The 11878-nt window shown below is 59.5% G+C and overlaps 1 protein-coding gene across 1 annotated transcript in view; it reads left to right on the forward strand.

Moving 5' to 3' along the window:
* Positions 1 to 6: 6 nt before the first annotated feature.
* The window catches only part of MED12 (mediator complex subunit 12), a gene marked incomplete at both ends in the record, with an annotated part of 18437 nt that continues 6565 nt past the window's right edge, over positions 7 to 11878 (forward strand). The window contains 28 exons of the mRNA XM_025044432.1: positions 7 to 285; positions 450 to 641; positions 781 to 940; positions 2178 to 2359; positions 2550 to 2660; positions 2767 to 3021; positions 3386 to 3532; positions 3665 to 3764; positions 3893 to 4029; positions 4226 to 4357; positions 4686 to 4812; positions 5225 to 5454; positions 5756 to 5836; positions 5919 to 6089; positions 6367 to 6511; positions 6676 to 6726; positions 6985 to 7103; positions 7255 to 7398; positions 7812 to 7975; positions 8182 to 8313; positions 8675 to 8902; positions 9057 to 9201; positions 9359 to 9479; positions 9779 to 9880; positions 9956 to 10069; positions 10308 to 10483; positions 10635 to 10814; positions 11454 to 11525. Of these exons, the coding sequence (XP_024900200.1) occupies positions 7 to 285; positions 450 to 641; positions 781 to 940; positions 2178 to 2359; positions 2550 to 2660; positions 2767 to 3021; positions 3386 to 3532; positions 3665 to 3764; positions 3893 to 4029; positions 4226 to 4357; positions 4686 to 4812; positions 5225 to 5454; positions 5756 to 5836; positions 5919 to 6089; positions 6367 to 6511; positions 6676 to 6726; positions 6985 to 7103; positions 7255 to 7398; positions 7812 to 7975; positions 8182 to 8313; positions 8675 to 8902; positions 9057 to 9201; positions 9359 to 9479; positions 9779 to 9880; positions 9956 to 10069; positions 10308 to 10483; positions 10635 to 10814; positions 11454 to 11525 (4197 nt within the window). The remainder of the gene's footprint in view (positions 286 to 449; positions 642 to 780; positions 941 to 2177; positions 2360 to 2549; positions 2661 to 2766; positions 3022 to 3385; positions 3533 to 3664; positions 3765 to 3892; positions 4030 to 4225; positions 4358 to 4685; positions 4813 to 5224; positions 5455 to 5755; positions 5837 to 5918; positions 6090 to 6366; positions 6512 to 6675; positions 6727 to 6984; positions 7104 to 7254; positions 7399 to 7811; positions 7976 to 8181; positions 8314 to 8674; positions 8903 to 9056; positions 9202 to 9358; positions 9480 to 9778; positions 9881 to 9955; positions 10070 to 10307; positions 10484 to 10634; positions 10815 to 11453; positions 11526 to 11878) is intronic.

Genomic DNA, 11878 nt, shown 5'->3' on the forward strand with positions numbered 1-11878 from the left:
GGACGGTGGGCGCGAGGGTGGGGTCCGAACCCATCCCGGGGCCTACCTCGGAGTAACAACCCGAGCGCCTCGGCATCCTCCTACCTGGCCCGCTTCTCCCCCTGCCTTCCCCGGCCGACCTTGCCCGCCACCCCAGCGCCCGAGGAAACAAAACGCTACAATGTTGTTTTCCTGCCTCAGGACGAACTCACGGCCTTGAATGTGAAACAAGGGTTCAATAACCAGCCTGCCGTCTCTGGGGATGAACACGGCAGTGCCAAGAACGTCAACTTCAATCCTGCCAAGGTGAGAAAAGCCTGCCAGGCTGAAGGCAAAGGCTGCAAGAATCTGAGAAGGAGCGAAGGCCCGACCTCAGTGGCTGACTTTTCCTTTATAAGCTACTGCTCCCCCAGTGTTTGCCACTGGCCCAGCAGAGGCACAACCACTTTTCTGCCCTTTTTTCTCCTCAGATCAGCTCTAACTTCAGCAGCATCATTGCAGAGAAGTTACGTTGTAACACCTTCCCCGACACTGGTCGCAGGAAGCCCCAAGTGAACCAGAAGGACAACTTCTGGCTGGTGACTCCGCGATCCCAGACTGCCATTAACACCTGGTTCACTGACCTGGCTGGCACCAAGCCACTCACACAACTAGCCAAGAAGGTGAGAGATGGTTCCCTGTCCTCAGGCCGAGGGGGTCAGCATGGGTACCGAGTACCCTCCTAGTCTCACTCACATCGAGCTAATTGGCTGCCAGCTCGTGGGGGTGATAGAGGTCTCATGATTTGCGATGTCCCATCAGGTCCCCATTTTCAATAAGAAGGAAGAAGTGTTTGGGTACTTAGCCAAATACACAGTGCCTGTGATGAGGGCCGCCTGGCTCATTAAGATGACCTGTGCCTACTATGCAGCAATCAGTGAGACCAAGGTTAAGAAGAGACATGTCATTGACCCCTTCATGGGTGAGTAACTCCTAATACCAGGGGTCCCACCGCTGATCGCTTTAAGGAGCGATAGACCTTCGGCCGTCTGTATTCCTCCCTTCTGCTCGTACGTTGCATTCCCACAATCAGTGACCAGTGGCTACCTGGCATACCTACTGTGTACGTGTGCTGGCCCGTGACGATGACCAGCACCTAACCCCTGCCCTTCGGGAGCTTGCAGTCCAGTAGGGCTGCCGAGGCATGTGAGCGAATCCCATCATTAAATACGGAAAGCAAAAGCTTCTTTGAGACTTCAGTGGACAGAAAGATTGCTTTCTTTTGGGGACCCCTGGGAAGGCTTCAGGAAGGTGGCATTTAACTAAGAGCCTAAGAGGATAGACAGGATCTAGAAGTACAGTTGTCTCTCCTAATCTGGGGCGGACGTGCTCCAAGACCCCCAGTGGAGGCCTGAGAGCGCGGAGAGTTGGAACACTCTAGATACTGTGTCTTTTCCTGTACATACAGACCCATGATAAAGTAATTTATCAGTTAGACACAGAGAAGAAAGACAGTAACAAATAAGAAAATGGAACAATTGTGACAATATACTGTGATCCAAGTTGTGTGAGAACGTGGTTTCTCTCTCTTGAAATATCTTATTGTACTGTACACGCCCTTCTTGTGACAATGCGAGGGGACACAGTGCCTCTGTGCCGAAGTGAAGCGAGGTCAATGACGTCCGCATCGTGATATAGCGTTAGGCTGCTGTAGACCTTCTGACAAAATGTCAGAGGGAGGATTATCTGCTTTGGGCGAACCTGCGTCATGGAGCCTGACAGTGTCGATGGCTCGTTATCAGGAACAGACAGTATCGATGGTTGGGGAAATTTAACATTTTTGGACCTCGATATCAGGAACAGACAGTATCGATGGTTGGGGAAATTTAACATTTTTGGACCTGGATATCAGGAACAGACTGTATCGATGGTTGGGGAAATTTAACATTTTTGGACCTCGATATCAGGAACAGACAGTATCGATGGTTGGGGAAATTTAACATTTTTGGACCTCGATATCAGGAACAGACAGTATCGATGGTTGGGGAAATTTAACATTTTTGGACCACAGTTGAGCGTGGGTACCTGAAACCGCACAAAGAGCAACTGTGGATGGGGGCGGGGGGGCTGCTGTATGGCGACCAGGGACGAGGTAGGGGACAGAACCTGTTCTAAGCAGAGGGCCGGTATATGATAGTCTTTTCCCATCTTTTCCTCAGAATGGACTCAGATCATCACGAAGTATTTGTGGGAGCAGCTGCAAAAGATGGCTGAGTACTACCGGCCAGGGCCTGCGGGCAGTGGGGGCTGTGGTTCCACCATAGGGCCCTTGCCCCATGATGTAGAGGTGGCGATCCGGCAGTGGGACTACAATGAGAAGCTGGCCATGTTCATGTTTCAGGTAGGAAGTAGGGCCTGTCGTGCGGGGACATTGCGTTGAGCCTGATCGCTCACTTTGCTGGTAGGGAACGGAATCGGCCTGCCACCTTGGCCCGGTCGTGGTCCTCTCCATCCGGCCATTGACTTCATCTGCCTCATCTCTAATAGTCCCTGGGCCAAACTAATGCTCCCGCCGCCCCTGGTCCCCACAGGATGGCATGCTGGACAGGCACGAGTTCCTGACCTGGGTTCTCGAGTGTTTCGAGAAAATCCGCCCTGGAGAGGACGAACTGCTTAAACTGTTGCTGCCCCTGCTGCTTCGAGTAAGGCTTGGGATTTAGGGGGTTCAGGGAGGATTCGAGGAGGGATGACACATCAGCGCACGGTCCCTTGGGGAGAACTGGGGCTTCGCACGTCCTGTCTTTGCAGTACTCTGGGGAGTTCGTCCAGTCTGCGTACCTCTCCCGCCGCCTCGCCTACTTCTGCACGCGGAGACTGGCCCTGCAGCTGGATGGCACCAGTAGTCACTCGTCTCATGTCATGTCTGCTCAGTCGACAAGCACACTGCCCACCGCCCCTGCCCCTCAGCCCCCAACCAGTAGCACACCCTCCACGCCCTTTAGCGACCTGCTCATGTGCCCTCAGCACCGCCCCCTGGTTTTCGGCCTCAGCTGCATCCTTCAGGTAGGCTGGGTGGGCCCAGGGGCGTACTGAGAGGCATCCCGACAGGAGCTGGGTGCCTGTCCTGGACAACGGGGGTAATCGTGAATTGGAGGGGAGAGTCGGCACTGGCTATTTCCTTGGGGCGATGGCTTGTCATTCACGGGGGCTTCGTTCCTTTTCACTTAGTTCTCTTCCGGGGCCACGTAGTAGGCCCGAAGGCTTTTAGGAGAGTGGGTGTGGGAAGGGCCTCGGGGATGGAGTGATGCCACCCAGGTACTCAGAATTACTTTGGATCAGAGCTCTTAAGGCCTGGGTCTTGCAACGAGTGGGCTTCTGGACCGGAAGCCCTGGTCACTGAGTTTGGCTTCCGGTTCCTGTCTGGCAGACCATCCTCCTGTGCTGTCCCAGTGCCCTGGTCTGGCACTACTCGCTGACTGATAGCCGAATTAAAACCGGCTCGCCGCTTGACCACCTACCAATCGCCCCCTCCAACCTGCCCATGCCCGATGGCAACAGTGCCTTCACTCAGCAGGTAAGTCGGACCAATCACCTGGTACCCCCAGATCGAGAGGCGAGGCCCAGTTGCGCTTTCAGAAGTAGTGACTCGGAGTGTGGCACTGGAGCCCGGGGCCCCGCCCTTTTGCCCGCCTTTTCGGTGTCGCAGGTCCGCGCAAAGTTGCGGGAGATTGAGCAGCAGATCAAGGAGCGAGGACAGGCCGTCGAGGTTCGCTGGTCTTTTGATAAGTGCCAGGAAGCGACTGCAGGTGGGCGCCAGGGGAACGGGTGGTAAGAAGGACGTTTGGGGAAAGGGTGGGGTGGCGAGGACACAGGAGTCTGAGAGCCGGATCGCAGCAGGCCCCCGAAAGTCCCCTTTGCCACTTCCGTTGCGTAGGCTTCACCATTGGACGGGTGCTCCACACTTTGGAGGTGCTGGACAGCCATAGCTTCGAGCGCTCCGACTTCAGCAACTCCCTCGACTCCCTCTGTAACCGGATCTTCGGACTGGGGCCCAGCAAGGATGGGCACGAGGTACGCAAGAAGGGACACCGAGTGAGCAGCAAACAGCGCGGGGAGGCGTGGCGAGGCGTGGGGTCCGCGGCGCGTCTGAGCAGACAGCCGACCGGCCCAGGGCGTGTGAGGACGGGACCTGTTCTTTAAGAAGGTGGCGTTCGGTTTGCGGTCCCCAGCGCTACTGTCCTCACCCCTGTCCTCCTTTGGTCTCCAGATCTCGTCAGATGACGATGCTGTGGTATCACTACTGTGCGAATGGGCTGTCAGCTGCAAGCGTTCGGGTCGGCACCGTGCCATGGTGGTGGCCAAGCTGCTGGAGAAGAGACAGGCAGAGATCGAGGCCGAGGTTGGGGGCGGAGATCGAAGAGCGCGCTTAGCAGGTGGGGCGGTGGCAGGCAACTGGGGTCGGTGACGCTTGAGCTGGTGGTGGGACCAGCGTGGAAGTTGTGACGATAAAGTCGAGGACAACAGGCCAAAGTAGAAAGCAGTGGACCGCTGTCGGAGCTAGAGCCACCATCGAGGCTCCGGTCGGGAGGCGGAGCAGAACGTGGAGGTCGCAGGGGCAGCGGGAGTGGACAGCTGGGGGCGCACGCGAGCGGGCGGTCCTCCCGCGTCGCGAGGACGAAGGCGCGTGAGACGGAGAGAGCAGCCCCGCAGCTTGTCCTCTCTTACAGCGCTGCGGAGAATCCGAAGGCGCCGACGAGAAAGGTTCCATCGCCTCTGGTTCCCTTTCTGCTCCCAGTGCTCCCATTTTCCAGGATGTCCTCTTGCAGTTTCTGGACACACAGGCTCCCATGCTGAGTACGGACCCCTGCCACCCTCTGCTTACCTCGGCCTAGACTCATTACCTGCTACTGTCATCAGAAAGCATAATCGAGGGCCTTCTGGTATATATTTCTGTCTCGGGCTCTACGCAGAGTGACTTTTGGACGTGATTCTAGTCTTTGGTCATCTTCTAGTTTAACGGCGTAGAGAAAAAGAATAAAAACCAGAAGCTGCCATCAAAGCATCGTCACGGATACTTAGTGGCAGAGATGCCCCATTCCTTGACGAGCTGGTGGGGGGGGGCAGGAGGTGGGGTGCCGCAGCGTGCTTCGTTCCTCAGCAGTTTTTGGCTTGGCTTGGTCCTCCCTGCCTCCCCCTCCGCAGAGCGCACCTCAGGCGTGGCCTCCGTGCTCCCCTAACTCGGCTCTTCTCATTGCCTCCCGTGCAGCGGACCCCCGGAGTGAGAGCGAGCGGGTGGAGTTCTTTAACTTGGTGCTGCTGTTCTGTGAACTCATCCGACATGATGTTTTCTCCCACAACATGTACACTTGCACACTCATCTCCCGGGGGGACCTGGCCTTTGGAGCCCCTGGGCCCCGGCCTCCGTCTCCCTTTGACGACCCTGCTGATGACCCAGAGCGCAAGGAGGCCGAGGGCAGCAGCAGCAGCAAGCTCGAGGTGAGCGAGCTCCTCCTGGCCTGCGACGGCTTCCTCCTCCGTTCCCGTCCTCCTGGTCCCCAGATTCCCCCGATCACGAGGCACTGTCGCATCTCCGTGACCGCCCTGTGGGGTACCCGTATCCCCATTTTCAAGCTGCAGGAAACAGGTCCATGTCGTTCAATGCCTGGTCAACGCGTGAATCCGGACCCCGGGCTTTCCCCAGCACGGTCTCCTGCCTCCAACTCCCCTGCCACCTTTCCTAGATGGGGGAGCAGTTCCCAGGGCCTAAAGCCCCTGCACTTGTGTTCTGTGCCCTCAGGATCCCGGGCTCTCGGAGTCCATGGACATCGACCCGAATTCCAGTGTGCTCTTCGAGGACATGGAGAAGCCCGACTTCTCGGTGAGTCCGAGCCCGCCACGTCTCCTCGTGTCCCCCGGCCTTTGCGTCCTCTAAGCGGCAAACCCCTCCCCACCTTTCTCAGCTGTTCTCCCCAACTATGCCCTGTGAGGGGAAGGGCAGCCCGTCCCCCGAGAAAGCAGACGTTGAGAAGGACGTGAAGCCACCCGCCAAGGAGAAGCTGGAAGGGACTCTCGGGATCCTGTACGACCAGCCGCGCCACGTGCAGTATGCCACGCACTTCCCCATCCCCCAGGTACTGTTCCGAGCGCCTGGCCCCCAGCCGTCTTGAGTCCACGACCGACCGTGACCTTGCGGAGGGGTTGGCGCCTTTCAAGAGGGTGCGGGTGCAGCGCGCCAGGCAGGGCCGGAGCGCTTGGCCGCCGAGGGGGTGGCGCGTGGTCGTGAGAACAGGGACGACACCGTGCCCGAGTGTGACGGTGCCACCGTGCCCGAGTGTGACGGTGCCGCCGTGCCCGAGTGTGACGGTGCCACCGTGCCCGAGTGTGACAGTGCCGCCGCGCTGGATGCAGGAGGAGTCGTGCAGCCATGAGTGCAACCAGCGGCTGGTCGTACTGTTTGGGGTGGGAAAGCAGCGAGACGATGCCCGCCATGCCATCAAGAAGATTACCAAGGATATCCTGAAGGTTCTGAACCGCAAAGGGACCGCGGAGACTGGTGGGTTCCAGGCCCCCCCCAGCAGACCTTCCCTGAAGGGCGCCCTAGGCAGCGTTCCCCTCCCCAGTGCAGGGCGCTCCCGGTCACGTCCCAGTATTCTGTCTCTTGGGGTCCCCTGAGGGCTCTAGTCCTTTTGAAACTCGCCCCGTTTCCCCCCTCTGCAGACCAGCTTGCTCCCATTCTGCCTCTGGACCCTGGAGACCTGACATTCTTAGGTACCTCGCAGTAAGCCCCGTGCCGCCAGCCCTGCTCCCCCCCGTCCCCCTCAGCCCAGCGCCCCCTGCGTGCGTTCCTCTAAGGCCCACCTGGTCGCCCCTTCGCCCCGCCCCCAGTCCTCCCTGTTCCCTCCCTCCCTCAACCCGTTCCCTCCCCACCTACCCACGCATAGCATCTTCTCCACACCCCGCTTCCCCACCCCCAGTCAACCAGTTATCTTCCCTTTCCTGCCTGGTCCCTTTCAACCGTGCCCTCAGGTGGGGAGGATGGGCAGAAGCGGCGCCGCACCCGGCCCGAAGCCTTCCCCACCGCCGAAGACATCTTTGCCAAGTTCCAGCACCTTTCACACTACGACCAGCACCAGGTCACGGCGCAGGTGCGGGCCTCAGCCAGGCCCCTGCCCGCACCCTGGCGCCCTGTCCCGTTTCCCTTTCCTCGCCGCACCCCCAGACAGCCTAAGCCTCCCGGTGTCATGCCCTCCGCCCTCCCCCTCGCCACTCCCGGCTCACTCCCGCGGCCCTCCGCAGGTGTCCCGGAACGTTCTGGAGCAGATCACGAGCTTCGCCCTCGGCATGTCGTATCACTTGCCTCTGGTGCAGCACGTGCAGTTCATCTTCGACCTCATGGAGTACTCCCTCAGCATCAGTGGCCTCATCGACTTTGCCATTCAGGTGGGGAGGTTGGGGCGACGAGCGTGGGGGAAGGAGTTGGCAGTGCAGGGTACGGAGCAAGGGACTCGGGACTCGGGACTTGGGCCAGAGCCCCAGGCTATCCGGAGGGGCAGGAAGGCTAGCACGGGGGACTGGACCGGGAGCCGAGACGGCAGGAGGGGCGACTCAGGTTCTCCCTGGGGAGGCTCGGGAGAGACTAGAGCAAGGGGCAGACTGTCGTCCCGCTGTGAGCTTCCCAGACCTGTGTCCTGGCCCCCGGGCGCATTGCGGATGCGCCGGTGCCGTTCATAGAGTAAAGGACGGTAGCCCGTGGCAACGGTGCCCTCCCGCACCGGGGCAGCTCCAGCAGGGTGCGGGGGCCCCTCCACAGTGCGGGCCGCATCTCATTCCGCACCCCCTGGTCACTCCGCTAGCTTCTGAACGAACTGAGCGTAGTGGAGGCCGAGTTGCTGCTCAAGTCCTCGGACCTGGTGGGCAGCTACACGACCAGCCTGTGCCTGTGCATCGTGGCCGTCCTGCGGCACTACCACGCCTGCCTCATCCTCAACCAGGACCAGATGACACAGGTCTTTGAGGGGTAAGCGGGGCTCCTGGGGCACCGAAATGCGGGCGGAAGGGGCCTGTGAAGGACACGCGGCTTTCTCACTGTGGGAAGCGCGCGCCATTGGCAGTGGGTGGGGGGGGTCGTATCACCAAGAGACTTGAATCTGTGTCCTGGTACCTTCACGCCCCAGCCCCTGCACACGATCTGGTGACCCTCCTGACCTTGCCCCCTCGTGCCAGGCTGTGCGGCGTAGTGAAGCATGGGATGAACCGGTCGGATGGTTCCTCTGCAGAACGCTGTATCCTTGCTTATCTCTATGATCTCTACACCTCCTGTAGCCATTTAAAGAGCAAATTTGGGGAGCTTTTCAGGTAAGAGAGGTGGGAGGTAAGGGGTAGGGAGGGGGACGTCGTCCCGTCTCCTTCCCATTGGCGCCCGCCTCGGGAGCAGAGCACAGCCCAGGACCCTGGTCTCTCTGCGGGGGCGCTTGAGGTCTGTCCTCCACGTGCTATGGGGTCCCGAGAGCGGGCCTTCCTCCTCGCCGGCCTTGCCCCAGCCCACCCTGCTCCCTGGGTTCCTTCCTCGCCCGCTCTGCTTCGCCCTACCTCCCTTTTTCTTGTCCCAAGGTCCCTCGTCGCTCACTTTCTCCTCTCTCCTTTTCTCCCCCTCGCCGACCATCCCTCCACCTCACCAGACCTTCAACACTACTATCTCCTTCCCCCACCCCTGCAGCGACTTCTGCTCCAAGGTCAAGAACACCATCTACTGCAACGTGGAACCGTCAGAATCCAACATGCGCTGGGCGCCCGAGTTCATGATCGATACCCTGGAGAACCCGGCAGCTCACACGTTCACCTACACGGGCCTAGGCAAGAGTCTGAGCGAGAACCCTGCTAACCGCTACAGCTTCGTCTGCAACGCCCTCATGCACGTCTGCGTGGGCCACCATGATCCCGATAGGTATGGGGCAGGCTGAGCGGCGGGGACAGGCTGTTCCATCCCCTGTGGGGAGGGACGAGATGCCCGCATCACGCATCACGGGGTGGAGAGGAAGTCAGTGAGTCTGAGGTTTGGCGGAACGGTTTTTCCTGAGGGCATTCGGACTTCTCTGCAGGGTGAATGACATCGCGATCCTGTGTGCAGAGCTGACCGGCTACTGCAAGTCACTGAGTGCGGAGTGGCTGGGGGTCCTTAAGGCCTTGTGTTGCTCTTCCAACAATGGCACTTGTGGCTTCAACGATCTCCTCTGCAATGTGGATGTGAGACGTGGCAGGGTCCTGCCGGGGCATGGGGCACTTAGCAGGGTGGGAGCCTGGTCACTGTACTCAGGGCGATGCAGGGACAGAGTTTCGTAGAGTGGAGGGAGGCACTCTGTCTCCACGCTGAGTCATGACGTCTGCCTGCTTTTTCCTCCAGGTCAGCGACCTGTCTTTTCATGACTCCCTGGCGACTTTCGTCGCCATCCTCATCGCTCGCCAGTGTTTGCTCCTAGAAGATCTGATCCGCTGTGCCGCCATCCCTTCGCTCCTTAATGCCGGTGAACTAGCAATCCGGAACCCCTAGAATTTCTGGACCCCAGATTCCAGTGCACACTCGATGGCCGCACTCTTGGTGCTCAGTGTGGGGCTCCCCGGTGTCACCAGGGGCCTGTCCCGTTCTGTGCCTCAGTTTGGGGGAGCCTTTTTTCTAACCCTGACCTTCCCTTCCTGTAGCCTTCCAGGAAGTCCCTTTTCCTCTCCTTTTGCCTGACCTCATCTTTTAGCCACCCGCCCCCAAGTTCACGTACACTCTACTTTCATTCTGTCCGATCGGCTCCATCTTCCTTTTTTTTTTTAGCTTGCAGTGAACAGGACTCCGAGCCGGGAGCCCGGCTCACCTGCCGCATCCTCCTCCACCTTTTCAAGACACCTCAGCTCAATCCTTGCCAGTCGGATGGAAGTAAGTGACCCAGTCCGAGCTCCTCTACTCCCCGGCCTTTCTGCTTTGCTTCCCTGACTTCGGCTCCCTCCGCAGACAAGCCCACTGTAGGAATCCGCTCCTCCTGTGACCGCCACCTGCTGGCTGCCTCCCAGAACCGCATCGTGGACGGCGCTGTGTTCGCCGTTCTCAAGGCCGTGTTTGTCCTCGGTATGGGGGGAGGAGGGGCGCGGGGGCCGGAGTGTGTGCAGGGTGGGGTGCCAGCTAAACTACAGAGGGCAGTCTTTCTCTGCCCCGAAGGTGGTCTTCCAGACCTTCGGGGAGAAAGTGTATTTCTGTCCCATGGGGCAGGATCTGGGGAGTCGCTGCCTCTGTGGGTCCGGGGCGGGTGTCCGCACAGTGTTCGGATCTCACGCTGCTCGCCCTATCTCCCGCCCGCGGACCACAGGGGATGCGGAACTGAAGGGTTCAGGGTTCACCGTGACAGGAGGAACAGAAGAACTTCCAGAGGAGGAGGGTGGAGGAGGTGGTGGCGGTCGGAGGCAGGGTGGCCGCAACATCTCCGTGGAGACAGCCAGTCTGGATGTCTATGCCAAGTACGTGCTGCGCAGCATCTGCCAGCAGGTCAGTGTCTCCTCCCCCCAGACGCCTCAACGTAACACGGTCGCGCCACCCCCCTCCTACACACCGTGTCTCTCAGCGGCCCCCAGCCCGTCCCCGTCACTCCTGACCCCCTCCCTGGTTGCCCCAGTCCCCTGATGGTCAGCTTCCTCAGGAATGGGTAGGAGAACGCTGCCTTAAGTCGCTGTGCGAAGACAGCAATGACCTACAGGACCCAGTGCTGAGTAGCGCCCAGGCCCAGCGCCTCATGCAGCTCATCTGCTACCCACACCGGCTGCTGGACAGCGAGGACGGGGAGAACCCCCAGCGGCAGCGCATTAAGCGCATTCTGCAGGTAGGCCACGGTGGTGCGGGCCTCGGCGGGCGTGTGCGAGGGGCGGTGAGGAGCAGCTCCAGCCTGGCTGTAGGAGGCGAGGCCAAACGGCCCGTGCCCTAGAGTCTGCCGTCGGGCAGGGCACGGCTCTGGCTGGAGGGGGCTGCGGCTTTTCAGTGCAGGCGGAGCATCTGGGAGGCCCAGTTTGCCGCCCGGTGAAGGCTAGAAAAATAAAGCCATCGAGGGGAGAGGTAAAGGAATGAGGTGGCTTCGGCTCAGAGCACGTAATGCCCAAGAGAGATTAGCTAACAGTGGCCTTGGGGTCCGTACAGGACCTCGAGCAGCTGGCTTGAAATAGGAGAAACAGGCTTCGATGTCAACGTCAAGGGTTCGGGTAGAGCGTTAAGTAGAACTTCCTGGTGCTAAGGAGAGCGAGGGCCTGGACCGGGAAACCGAGAGACGCGAAAGCCGTTCCGGAAGCACTTTTAAAATAGGAGCAATTTAGGATTGTTTAGATGTCGTCTTTCCTAGAGCCAGGTGCATAGAAGTCCTCTTAGGTATATGATTCAAGGTTACGACTGATCAGGAAGTGGCCTTGGGGGCATGACTGGCTGTGGTGACACGATGATGACTAGCTTGGGCATGGGGTCTCTATCACAGAACTTGGACCAGTGGACCATGCGCCAGTCTTCCTTGGAGCTGCAGCTCATGATCAAACAGACCCCAAACAATGTGAGTGGTGCCCAGGCCCACGTGTCACACGCTGGGCTGCTGTTGAACCTAGTAAGCCCTGGGGATTGTCAGATAAGACGACGGGAAAAAGGCAGACATTTGGAGCCAATGATAAGGGAACTCGGCTGGCAGCGTTGTGGCTTTGAAGTCTGGGCAAGGTTGGTGGTGGTGGTGCAGGCCGTTCCTGGGGCCACGACTGTTAGGACCCGTGGAAAGGAGAAGAGGGGGGAACGGGAGCAATGTGGAGGTGTCCCCCACCCTCCCACCCACCTCCCATCTCTCCTTCCATCGGTTTCCCTTCACTCTCGGCCACCTGTCTAGCATCTCGGTGCCTCCCCTCCTTCCCAGGAGAT

Source organism: Pteropus alecto, unplaced genomic scaffold (assembly GCF_000325575.1).
Source record: "Pteropus alecto unplaced genomic scaffold, ASM32557v1 scaffold312, whole genome shotgun sequence".
Lineage (NCBI taxonomy): Eukaryota > Metazoa > Chordata > Mammalia > Chiroptera > Pteropodidae > Pteropus > Pteropus alecto.